This window comes from Melanostigma gelatinosum (assembly GCF_949748355.1).
Source record: "Melanostigma gelatinosum genome assembly, chromosome: 6".
NCBI lineage: Eukaryota > Metazoa > Chordata > Actinopteri > Perciformes > Zoarcidae > Melanostigma > Melanostigma gelatinosum.
The window spans coordinates 17670512-17683956 of NC_136639.1; the positions used below are offsets into that span (position 1 = coordinate 17670512).

A 13445-nucleotide genomic window follows, 5' to 3' on the forward strand; every position below is an offset into this window, starting at 1 on the left:
GGCATCAGTGAACTCTGGTTACACTGCTTTACCACTGTTTGAAAGGCCAGGAAAAAAATCTTTGAGACTATCAAACACTCTTATTGGACTTGGCAAGGCAAGTTTATTTGTATAGCACATTTCAACAAGGTAATTCAAAGTGCTTCACATAAAACCATTAAAAGCATCAAAACATAAGGCAAAAGAAAAGGAGATTTCAAAAACAATTAAACAGTGTAAGAAATAAAATTCATTAGTGAAATGCAGTAAATTGATTAATATATGAATTGAACGTGGTTCAATTAAAGGCAGCAGCAAACAGGTCTTCAATCTTGATTTAAATGAGCTGAGGGTCTCAGCAGACCTGCAGCTTTCTGGGACTTTGTTCCAGATATGTGGTGCAGAAAAACTGAACGCGGCTTCTCCATGTTTCGTTCTGACTCTGGGAACAGAAAGTAGACCGGCCCCAGACGACCTAAGGGGTCGGGATGGTTCATAAGGTAGTAGCAGATCGGAGATGTATTTTGGTCCCAAACCATTCAGTGCTTTGTAAACCAACAGCAGGATTTTAAAGTCAATTCTTTGTTGGACAGGAAGCCAGTGCAAAGACCTCAGAACTGGAGTGATGTGGTCCACCCTCCTGGTCTTAGTGAGGACTCAAGCTGCAGCGTTCTGAATCAGCTGCAGCTTTCTGATGGATTTTTTACAGAGACCTGTAAACACACCGTTACAGTAGTCCAGTCTGCTGAAGATAAATGCATGGACAAGTTTTTCCAAATCCTGTTGAGACATAAATCCTCTAATCCTTGATATATTCTTCAGGTGATAGTAGGCTGATTTTGTAATTGTCTTGATATGGCTGTTCAGGTTGAGGTCTGAATCCATAACTACACCTAGATTTCTGGCTTGGTTTGTGGGTTTTAACATCAGTGACTGAAGCTGAGCGGTGATTTTCAATTGTTCGTCCTTGGTACCAAAAACAATTACTTCTGTTTTATCTTTGTTTAATTGAAGAAAATTCTGGCACATCCAGTTGTTGATTTGTTCAATGCAGTTACCCAGCCCTTGTATGGGATTATAGTCCCCTGGTGACATAGTTATGTAGATTTGTGTGTCGTCTGCATAATTATGATAACACACTTTGTTGTTTTCCATAATCTGAGCTAGTGGAAGCATGTAGATGTTGAACAGAAGAGGCCCCAGTATTGAACCTTGGGGAACACCACATGTCATTTTAGTCAGCTCTGATGTGTAATCAGCTACAGACACAAAGTATTCTCGGCCCTTCAAGTAGGATTCAAACCAGTTAAGTGCTGTGCCAGAGAGTCCCACCCAGATTTTTAGTCTTTCTAGGAGTATGGCATGGTCGACCGTGTCGAATGCAGCACTGAGATCTAGTAACACTAAGACTGAACTTCTGCCATTGTCTATGTTCAAGTGGATGTCGTTGAAGACCTTAACAAGAGCAGTTTCAGTGCTGTGGTGCTGTCGAAAGCCTGACTGGAAAACATAAAAGCAGTTATTTACGGCCAAGAAGTCGGTCAGCTGTTGGAAAACCGCTTTTTCAATTATTTTACTTAAAAATGGGAGGTTTGATATTGGCCTATAATTTTTCATCATTGCGGAGTCTAAACTAGCTTTCTTTAGGAGTGGTTTAATAACTGCAGTTTTTAGGGCTTGTGGGAAGACACCTGAGAGAAGGGATGTGTTTACAATTTGTAAAAGATCAGTGCTCATGCAGTTTGAAATATTTTTGAAAAAGTGTGTTGGTAGAATATCCAAGCAGCAGGAGGATGACTTCAGATGTTGTATGATGTCTTCTAGGCTTCTAAGGTTGATTGAATGAATATTTGAATGGATGTTAGATCGGGACAACACAGATCCTGTGGTTGATGTGGAGGCACTGACTGCTTGTCTAATTTTCTGAATTTTGTCAGTAAAAAAGGTGGCAAATTGATTGCATGCCCAGGTGGATTGGAGTTCAGCAGCTACCGACACTGGAGGGTTTGTTAGCCTGTCGACGTTAGCAAATAAGGCGCGTGTATTGTTCTTGTTTTTGGTTATGATGTCAGAGAAGAATGACTGCCTTGCATTTCTAAGTTCCAAATTATAATTGCGAAGTCTCTCTTTATAGATGTCACAGTGAACCTGGAGATTCGTTTTTCGCCACCTGCGCTCAGCTTTCCGACACTCTCGTTTCTCTATTCTGACCAGCGTAGCATTTCTCCAAGGAGATCTTTGCTTACCCGAGACAACCTTCACTTTAGTGGGTGCAATGGCATCAATAATATTTTTAACTTTAAAATTGAAGCCATTTATCTCTCTCACTAATTCTTTCTTCTCTCTCTCTCTCCCACTAATTCTTTCCCCTCTCTCTCTCTCTCTCACTCTCTCTCTCTCACTAATTCTTTCTTCTCTCTCTCGCTCTCTCTCTCTCACTAATTCTTTCTTCTCTCTCTCTCTCACTAATTATTTCTTCTCTCGCTCTCTCTCACTCTCTCTCTTTCTCACTAATTCTTTCTTCTCTCTCTCGCTCTCTCACAAATTCTTTCTTCTCTCTCTCTCTCGCTCTCTCACGAATTCTTTCCTCTCTCTCTCTCTCACTCATTCTTTCTACTCTCTCTCACTCACTCATTCTTTCTTCTCTCTCTCACTCACTCATTCTTTCTTCTCTCTCTCTCTCTCTCTCTCTCTCACTCACTCACTCACTCACTCATTCTTTCTTCTCTCTCTCTCTCTCATTCTTTCTTCTCGCTCTCTCTTTTTCTTTCTTCTCTCTCTCTCTCTTTCTCTCTCACTCACTCACTCACTCACTCACTCACTCATTCTTTCTTCTCGCTCTCTCTCACTCATTCTTTCTTCTCGCTCTCTCTCTCTTTCTTCTCTCTCTCTCTCTCTTTCTTTCTTCTCGCTCTCTCTCTCACTCATTCTTTCTTCTCTCTCTCGCTCTGTGTGTCTCTCTCTCTCATACAGTCTTTCAGGTCTTAGGGATCTTTAGAGGTCTTTCCACCCTCCTCCACCCCCCCCCCCCACACACACACGCCATTTTTAAATAAAAGCCCCACAGAATAAATCCTAACTGAAATGCTTGTGATGAGCCTGTCATTTAATAACCGGTTTGTGTTTATCGAACATTATGATTCTGTCTCCTCTCCCCTTCTCCCCCACACCCCACACCCCATTTCAAAATAAAAGCCCCAGAGAGTGAATTCTAACTGAACTGCTTGTGATGAAGCCTGTCATTTAATAACCTCTGTTTATGTGTGTCAAACATGATGATTATGTCTCCTCTCCCCCTCCCCCACCCAGTCCCACCCTTTCAAAATAAAAGCCTCATGGATTAACTGTATGTAAACGTTTAGCTCAAAATTAGGCTTTTTTTGTTGAAATAATGAATGCTCTTACTAATACTGTGACAACTACTACTATTGCTAATATTTCTAGTATTACTACTACTACTACTAATTCAACTTTTGCTGTTGCTACTATTCCTGCTATTGCTATTACTGCTACCATAAATAGTATTACTACCACTACTGCTATTACTACCACTACCACTACTATTATTACTGATACCACAACTGCTAATACTGCTATTCCTGCTACTACCAGTACTAATAACCAGTACTAATACTACTACAGCTATTAGTACGACTGCTGATACTACGACTTCTACTACTTCTTCTAATTACAAATACTTCGACGACAACTTCTACTACTACTGCTACTACAAATATCACTACTGCTACAACTAGTACTTATTCAAATGCTACTCATACTTATACTGCAAATAATACTTCTACTACTACTACTACTACAACAAATATCACTACTGCTGGAATTCTTTTAAGCTACAGAAACCGTTCGAATATCAAAATGTTCAGCTCTTTGAGGAGAGAATTGGATATCTATTTTCAGCAATGTTTTTGAGATTCATTTCAGCTTTCAGCATTCCAACGCATTTTCAGCAGGAAATGCATTTTCTAGTTGGATTTGCTGCCCGGAAAGTCTTTTGTGGCTCAAGTTCATGAGATGTATCCATTGGCATACACTCATTTTGTGGTGCAGCATTACTTTCCTTATTCTTACGATGTCACATAGTGTTCATGCATTCTCTTTCCTTCCAGGAAATTGACGATCAGACTGCACACACTAATGTTTTACACCGAGGCACTGTCCTGTTAAAACAGACGAAGCAAAACAACCATATTTGATGCACCATACAAAAAGAATCATCATGCAATAGACCTATTATTGTCTCTATGATCGAGAGACGATTTTTACCAAAACCATAAAGCAACAGCTACACAACAACATAGTGCAGCTTATCAAAAGTCTCTCTTACCAAAAAGGTTTCCCGCTGTAGAGGTATAGTAGAGCGTACTTGAGATTATTGGATACAAAAGTTTGAAAGAGAACATGACATTTTGTCATCCAAAAGAGACTCTAATGAACTAGAGTTTAGTCTTAATGGCAAAGGTTTGAACACTCCCAGAAATAACAAAAACATCACCATAGAGATGCCAACACGAAGTGCAATCTCAATTTCACACCACATGAGGGAGACATAGCTTTGAGAAAGTCTTCGGAAAAATTGTCTTGGATCTCAGTTTGAATACTTCAATGTGTCCCGACAGGATTATTATGGAAAAGTACAATAATTATACATGTTAATGGTTTGAGATGTTTTTGGATGCCTCAGAGATTAAACCCATCTTGATCTTGTTGACCACAATAAACAAACATGTAAAATAATCCACACCGTAGGCGCCTTATTTCAATATATATTCATTCGGGAGCTTTATTGTGGCAGTATTAACATATAAAACAATCCATTTTTTTCTTTTATAACATACAAACATTCAAAAAAATTTACTTCACAGAGTTCATAAGGCTTGGTTGTCCCAGAAGAGAGGAGAGTCATTATTTATGAATTTTCTTTCTTCTTTTTTCTGATTATTCTTAAATCATATCTCCCAGTGTTTATGATGAAGAGACTGAATGAAAAATAACCAAGAGAATCTGCTACTGTACATGCCCACACAACACTGAAATAATATGATAAACAACAGCTTATTTTTCTCTTTTACCATGTGATGTCCAATAGTTTTGCATAATAGTAGACCTGAGTTCAAATATTTAAAATCTTAAATAAATCATGCAAAAGCAAAATTTGTGGATTAGATTTTAACAGCTTTGAATTCCAGGTGTTTTAGTTTTATCTTTACTGATAATTAAAGGCAGGTAATTCAATTTAAGGTTTGTAAATACTTGACTGTCAGGACCTTAGTAATAGTAAAACCTCAGATATGACATCAACTGGTGAATGATCTTGATCATTTTTTAAATCACAGTTTTATGTAAAGTACAGGCATCAAAAGTTGTACTCTCGGTCGATATATATGCTGTAAAACACAAGAGCTCAAGTTCAGTAGCTCAAAACAAGAGCTACTGTAAATCTGATAAATGAGCGACAAACTAATAAAATGCTACAGTGTCATATGGGGCCAAAGATCTGTTTGAGCACAGAGCTGAAAGGCTTTTTGTTGTTTGCAACGAGTTGAGGTGTAGTTTTACTTTCTATTCTCTCGTCTGTGTTTTTTTTAAACATCTTAAAAACTGAACACCTAAACAAATAATGTTTCTGAATTCAATCAGTCAATAGCATGCTCCGTTAGCAATGAGGTTAGAGCGTTCGCATTTAGAGATCGGCTTTAATGATGTACACGCACACACACACACACACACACACACACAGCAAAAGTGCAATGAAGCTATCAAGCTTTAGAACTGCACTTTAACAGATTGTAAAATTATCTTTTCCAAGCAGACATCAAGAAGTTTTTGTTTTTGTTCAGAGACATTTTTTTTTTTAGATCAGCTCAAAGGAAGCTAACAGAATTAGCAGCCGCATGTATTCAGTCTTGTCAAGCCAATGGTTAAAATGAAGCCCAAAGCACACTGCATGACATATTTGGGGGTTTTAAATGTGGTCACAAAACTGCTGAGATGACCAATGCTTATTTTTTATTGAGAGAAAATACTTCCTCTTCCTCATCTTGGAAAAAACACAGAAAACATGCATTCATCTAAGATGATCAAGACAGCCAAGCCTAAATCTAGAACGCTTTATAGGGACAAGACACACAGAGGGAGGGAGGGATGGATGTTTTTGCCACAACTATAAACACAGTATTTACAGATGAGGGCATGCGATTTGCATTGAGAGGTCAGAGTAAGAGATACCCTGGGTCAGTTAGAGGAGGATGAAGCACAGAAATAAAGGATCAAAGCTGGGGACGAACTATGTCTGTATAGCTGCGTACATGACACCTTTACAGAGAAAAACTCGGATTTTAAATCTACAGTGAATCACTCGAGCATTTTGGTGCATGTGCTGGAGGAGCAACAGTTAAATAAGATAGTTCATGATGATATCCCCCTCTGTTAGTTATCATGGGTGATCATATAGCAGTGCAAATAGATCCGCTTCATCCTCTACAGTGAAGCCCAGAGTCTGTGATGTTAAATGCACACATTGTCGTCGTAGTGGTTTGGCCCTTCGCTTGGTTTCAGCGTTGACACTCAGCGCAGGCTGTCGTAGGAAAATAAATGCTTTGTCCCAAACAAGCGTGATTCTTTTGTTACTGCATATTTGCTACATGCATAAAGCTCATCATTGCATAACAGCTGATATCATGAGGCAGCAACATTTGATGGATTATAGTAAGAGGGATTTGATGGTGATGTGCCCTGCAAAGGCCTCTGTAGTAGCCAAAGAGTACGGAGAGAGATTTCTTAAATAAGAGCCTGAATACTGTGTGAGTGCTTTGATAGAAAGATCGGCCGATCTAGACTCCATGTTGCTACTCCTTCTTTGATGGTAGCACACCAACTGACAGTCCGCTCAGCTATGATGGCCAAACGGCAGTTACTCTCAACAGTAAAATCGTTTTGGGTGATATGTTTGGATGCATATGTAGCTGAGTGAAATGAGGCTACAACAACACAGTCATATTTATATCCAGCTACAGACTTGGTATAAATATATAAAGTGTTTGGATATTCATAATAGCATAATAGCAAGACATGTACAGTATGACGGTTATGGATACATGTTGTGATTAGATGCATTTTTCTTTCCTTTTTTATTTTTTAAACATATATTTGTGATTTGAACATAAACTGCTAATGCCCTTTCCTGAGAAGTTGATCCAAATTGAACTACATTTTGAGCAAAAAACCCCAAAACCCCCATCTGTTTTCATTTGATCTGACGTAATTTCTCATCTCTGTAGCTCTCGGTTCTCTTCTCCATGCTGCGCCACTGTAACAGGCAGGCACTAGTCTGTATGATGACCAATCACACGGCGACGGCTGTAAGTTTCCAAAAAGTGACTGATGCAATTTCCCATCAGAGCTACAGGACTCTGATTTAGTCTTTAGCCCAATGATGAGCTAAGTCATGAGGTTACATTGTGGAAGTCTCTGCTAACTTTCATACTGTGACCGCAACTTTGTAAAAGTACACAAAAATAAACTGCATTACAAAGACCAACACATCTACAGTTCATCTCTATATCTCTGTACCAAATAGAGATTTTTTTAAATAACATAATCTGGGTTTTAACCTTGCTTTTTTAAAATCTCTGACAACAGCCCTCCAGACCTTTTGGGAACCCTCAGCCATATCAGCGCTGAATGTCTGTGAACAAACCAGAAGCACATTCCTCCTGATAACTTGTTGGTCACTGCCATGTACTCAGTAAAGTGAATAATCAGTTGCAGTCATCTAAATGATAAACACATCACAGATCTTAATAGAATTGGCTTCAAATAATTTCTATTCTTATCTAGCGACTAAAATTCTTCAGTTAAATACCTGCAACTGTACTCCAACTGTGCCACATTCGTTCAGTCAGATCAACATCTTCTTCACCCGAAAATGACCAGAAAAAGGACCTGTATGAGAGATTTAGACCATTAAGCGCTTCACTTTTCCCGTCATTTGCCACGTAGCATCAGTCAGGTTGGAGTATATGCACCTGTTTCTTTGGGCATTTTGAGTGTACCATCCTATCACTTCAAATCCCTCTGAGAATACACACGGCGCTCTCCCACAAGTAGCACACCATCGACTAACAAATGACCCAAAATCACGGTTTTATCCACTATTACGACAAAGTAACTTTTCATCATGAGCCTACAAGTAAGCTTTTTGTCCCTTAGCGTTTCTTCGTACATTTATGTTCAAACTCTCTTAAAACACACTGAAAGATGCACTAGTAGCCTTAATTAATGAGCTAATATTTAGTTCAGAAGACATTTAGAAGTTCAACAAAACACATGTTTTTTCATCACAAACAGACTAAAGTTGCTCTCCTCTGCTGCCCTCCTCTTTCCAAAATGACATCACATAATCTGAAACGGTAGTAATCTGTGGTCTGTGTAAAAGATTTGTGCTATCGCCTCTGTAGGAAAAAACCCAGGGTGCTACCGGGTGAACAAATGCTGACGGTAGTCTTAAAAATATATCTTAAATTTCTCAACACCCATCACCCCGATAAACTTCAATAAATTAGCTTTTTTTTTGTAATCTTTTGTAAACTCTTAATTTTAAAATAAGCTCAAGGTAGATCCTCTGACTGAAAAATTCCTGAAAGATCTGGATCACATAAAAATGTACAAAACGTTAAAAACAACTTATTTAAGATAGGTATTAGTTACCAATAATTGTCTTTTGTTTTTAAATATATATAATGTACCTTTGAGTGTGGCTATTGTTGCGTCCAGTGACAAATCAATCATTTCTCTTTCTGTCCCCGCCCACTCCGTCATGACTGACAGGTTCTGTGACCAATCAGGTGTTCCGATCTGAAGGCCAGAACCAATCAGAATGGTTTGCGCTATTTACCAAAGAGTCATTGAATCAGCTCGTCAGCATCAGGAGTGAACAGACCTTCAAAAGTTCTATTCAAACGAAACCAACCAGTTATTTCTTTATTTTTTTTATCTTTTGTGACTTTCTCTCTGTCCACAACTTTCCTTGTTTTCATATTTTCATGAATCTTTCCACTCCACAGGTTTTTCCTCGAACACTCGGTCTTTCTTCTCCTTTCTTTTCAGTTCATCGCTGCCAAAAGTGTCTTAACAAGTGATTGGATCCTATGATTATAACCGTATTTCTCTTTTATCTCTCTTTTCTACAAGACTCCAATTTATGCTGCCAAAGAGGTGAAACTAATCTACTTGTTCGGGTCTAATTCATTCAAAAGTAATGTTGTCCAAAAAGGCCCGACAGTTTAACCATCTCAGGCCTCTTTTTAACGAATTATGCTGTTGCAATTTTGTTAGTGCTCCATCGCACATGCTCTTAAAATAAACTGAATTTGCTCTTAAACAAGTGAAATAACATCATCCCATTGGCAGACACAGTTGTTTTGTCTCACCAGTTGTTGAAACTGAATATACGATTGAATGACATATTAAGACAGACATTTGGGCATTCTTGTAGTGACTCTTCTTTTCCTCAGTCTGACCAGAGGTTCTCCATGGCCATGCTGATCCTACACAGGATCCAGCGGCGGAGTGGGCAGTAATACTCGTAGTGAAACTGCTCAAACTCCGGCGTCTGGCGGATCTCATGGAGGAACGACACGTCAATGTCTGACTCCAGCAGTAGCAGAAGTGTGGGCACAGTGACGAGCAAGATACCCATTACCACGGCAACAAAGCGGACCACACTCAGCACACACGCATTGACTCTTTCATTGGACGATAGCAGGCGCAGGCTGCTGGTCAGGACGCCACCCATTCCACCGCTGGCAGCCATTCGGGTGCGTTCGTAGGCCCGGTCTCGCTCCCTCTCGGCCTCCAGCTGGGCCTGGATGTCAGGGTCGGCATGGAGCTCCCTCAGCATCCTGGCGGGGCTCTGGACCGGAGAGGAGAAGAGCATGTCGACGCCTCCCTGACTGTTGTCCACTGGGGTGGGTAGCATGCTGGCGCAAGGACTGGAGAAGAGCAGGAAGATATTTAAAGAAAACACATAAGTAGAAAATAACCAGCGCCCAAAAGAAGAAGAAGAAGGCACATTTCTCAAAGGCTGATGTCAGAGCTGGTGTCTTCCGTTAGCAACAGCAAAGGCAGGTTTCAACCCTTCTTTCATAAGAGACATTCACACAGATACGTGTTGCTACAGACACGTATGCCTCAATAATGGGGAGGCAAGAGCCAAGAAAATACAAAGCATGCTGCAAAAGAGCAGTGCATGCCAGGTGCAGTGTAGCAATGAAAAAGGATGGATTTGCATGTGTTTTGTTTACATAACAGCACAGCAACAGTGTTCTACACTCTTGTAAGTAACTGTTAATTTACATCTTGTGATGTTATGCCACTGTTAACTATTTACTGGAGATAAATATGAAGAATCGTGAGCCAATTCTGTGGTCTATCCTCGTGACTTTCAACCTTTCAACCTGCTTTTAGCTTTGTTTTTGGTCTCCAACTCCTTTGGGAAATATCTCTCTCTTATGCTGCGAAATGTTGACCAGCTGGTTGCTGATTTTTGTCTTTGTCTGTCTGTTTGGTGCTAAGCAGATATAGTGTACAGTGGATTTTCCACTGAAAACAGCTGCCGGCTGTGGCAAAATAGTAAAGTTGAGAACCAAAAAATGTAGTTATTGTATGAAAACGTTGATTAAAGCAGTGTAATAAAACTCTGTTGACCTGTAGACGAGCTCAGAAATGGTGAGAGCACCGCTGGACTCGTCATCTTCCTCCACTTCATCTTCAGCTTTGGGCGTCTGAGGTCGGAGATTTGAGGCTTCCGTGGAAACATGGGAAGGATGCAGGTCATTGCCTAAAGCAGAGATTCCTTCATTACTTTGTTTCTCTGTGTTTGCAGGTGCAGCTGAAGGTTTGAGAGGAGACAAGTGGACAGAGTCCTTCACAGCAACAACACCTGGTGAGAGAAAAAGACAGAAGAAACATGTTTTACATCCCATCGTACACTGGGTTTGAAGAGAACTTAATATAGATGCAAGTTAGGCTTTGATGGAGCCGGATGTGGAGCAACAATTTTTCTGACTGCAGATTATAGACTTTTTAGTTATAGCCAGCAGAAGGGCAGTATTTTGGTTCTCCATTTATTGCATAAAGATTTTGTCTATTTTGTTTTGTTTACATGGAATAAAACTACGAGCTACGAGCCTCACCATTGGACAGCTAACAAGAAAAGTATAGCCTGCAAGAGCACGTAAGTTGGACATGGTAGTCTACGCGAGTCAGAACCCTTTACATCCTGCAAGAAGTGGCGAAGGAGGCCGGTAAAATAAGCTGCCACTACAGTACGAGTATAGTTTGTGGGTCACGTACACAAAACACAGTCTTATTCTATGTAATTGGGCCAAAGTGCCACTCTCAGCTGTACATTTTTATGCTGCAGTTTAACACTCGATCCACATGATGGCATTCCCGTATTCCTTATGGATAGAGTGCCCACAGATAACACTGACATGTAAAATGAAAAATTCAACCCTGAAAATGTGAGAAGACAATTATACTATAAGTTGACATCAAAATGTTTATTTATACAAGTGTTCTCATCTGGTTGGATTTGGCCTGTAGAGGCTGGCAGGGGGCATTGACTGTGAGTGTGAGTAAGACAGTTCAGGCTGTGACGGACTTCATGATACTGTTTGAACTCTCATTCGTCTTCAGGCAGGCTGATTTCAGGTTTTAGCTCTAAGAAGTGACTGATGTGACATAGTGTGAGTGTGTGTGTGTGTGTGTGTGTGTGTGTGTGTGTGTGTGTGTGTGTGTGTGTGTGTGTGTGTAGATAGCTGAACTTCACTTTTCACTTTGAGGTGATGAGTTTAGACGTCACTGATGCATCAGAGCACACGATGAATCTGAATATGAATACCTTTTTGTGAATGTGTGTCAGTGTGTGTGTGTGTGTGTGTGTGTGTGTGTGTGTGTGTGTGTGTGTGTGAATGTTAAAAATAAGACCAGCTGTCTTCCTGCTGTGGATTAAGCTGGAGCTTGGGGTAAATGTCCAGTTACATATGGCTCAGTGAACACCTCTGTAATCCAGACTCTATCTCATGATCACACACACACACACACACACACTCACACACACACACACACACACACACACACACACACACACACACACACACACACACACACACACACACACACACACACACACACACACACACACACAGAGTTACCATGTCAACTGATTCAACTATGAGTTGAGAGAAATTAAAGACGAACGTCGTGGGGAGGGAGTGGAAAACCTGAGGAGCGAGTGGTGACAGCTACCATGGAAACAGAGTCAGCAAAAAGGCAACGAGTGAATGAACTCAGAGAGGGAGAGCGAGGGACAATAAACCTGGAAACAGGGAAGCAAGACCAGAAGCTAGAATTAGTTGTTCAACATCTCAACATTACTGGTTGCTGCTTTTAAATATTCCATCAAACTGAGCCAGTGAGGAATTTGTCATAATTCATCTTCTCACAGTGCACAGTTGCATACAGGGCAAGAAAGACCTGTGTTGAATACAGATTTATTATACGGAAAGAGGAGATGATTATACAACAAAAATGGCACATACGATGCATGACGATGATGACAAAACTCGTTAACAATGATTGTCTTGACAAAAGAGTCCACAGGCTGAATGTGGTGGGAAAATAATCATGGCATTAGCTATGCCCACTTATCCATGAAGGTTGGGAGGAGGACTGGCCAGATCCCAGCTGACATTGGGTGAGTGGAAGGTTGCCAGTCAATCAAACATTCACACCTTCAGGCAATTAAGAGTTGTTATCCCAACATGCATGTCTTTGCACTGTGACCGTGGGAGGAAACATGCAAACTCCAAATAGAAAGGCCCTTCAGGGGCAAGTCCAAAGACAGGTTGCATGAATGTCAATGATTGTCTTTCTCTATGCGTCAGCCCTGTGATTGACTGGCGACCAGAGGGAAACAGGAACTGGCGCATTCTTCTCCACAAGTAAGAAAACCTAATTCAAAATTCAATTGATTTGTAGCAACTCTAATAACGGCATTTTAGCCTGGAACATCTTTTATCCTACAGTACATTGTGTGGCTCGCTTCATATGTTGAGTTAAGGATCTTTTTTTCTTTTCTTTTTTTAATTATCCAATGTTGCTCATTCATAACAGGAATCCCCCAGGGAGCGGTGCTAGGACCAATCATCTTTAGTCTACAATAACCACATTCCTGAATCATGTCTTGGCGCTGGTCTTCAGATGTTCCAGACATATACGCTTGAAGAAAAACAACTATTGCCGTTACAGACCAATTGTCAAAGCACATGGAAGCAATAGCCCGTTGGCTTAACAACTTGTTTTGATACTAAATATCCAAAAAACAGTGTTTGTTTTCCCGCTGAAACACAAACTAGATCTTAAGATCAACAGTCAGTAAAGCA

The 13445-nt window shown here is 40.3% G+C and overlaps 1 protein-coding gene across 1 annotated transcript in view; it reads right to left on the bottom strand.

Annotated features, from left to right (window-relative positions):
* Positions 1 to 9508: 9508 nt before the first annotated feature.
* frmd3 (FERM domain containing 3) overlaps positions 9509 to 13445 on the bottom strand; it is a gene marked incomplete at both ends in the record, with an annotated part of 46867 nt that continues 42930 nt past the window's right edge. Inside the window, 2 exons of the mRNA XM_079269927.1 lie at positions 9509 to 9989; positions 10705 to 10939. Coding sequence (XP_079126053.1) covers positions 9509 to 9989; positions 10705 to 10939 — 716 coding nt within the window. The remainder of the gene's footprint in view (positions 9990 to 10704; positions 10940 to 13445) is intronic.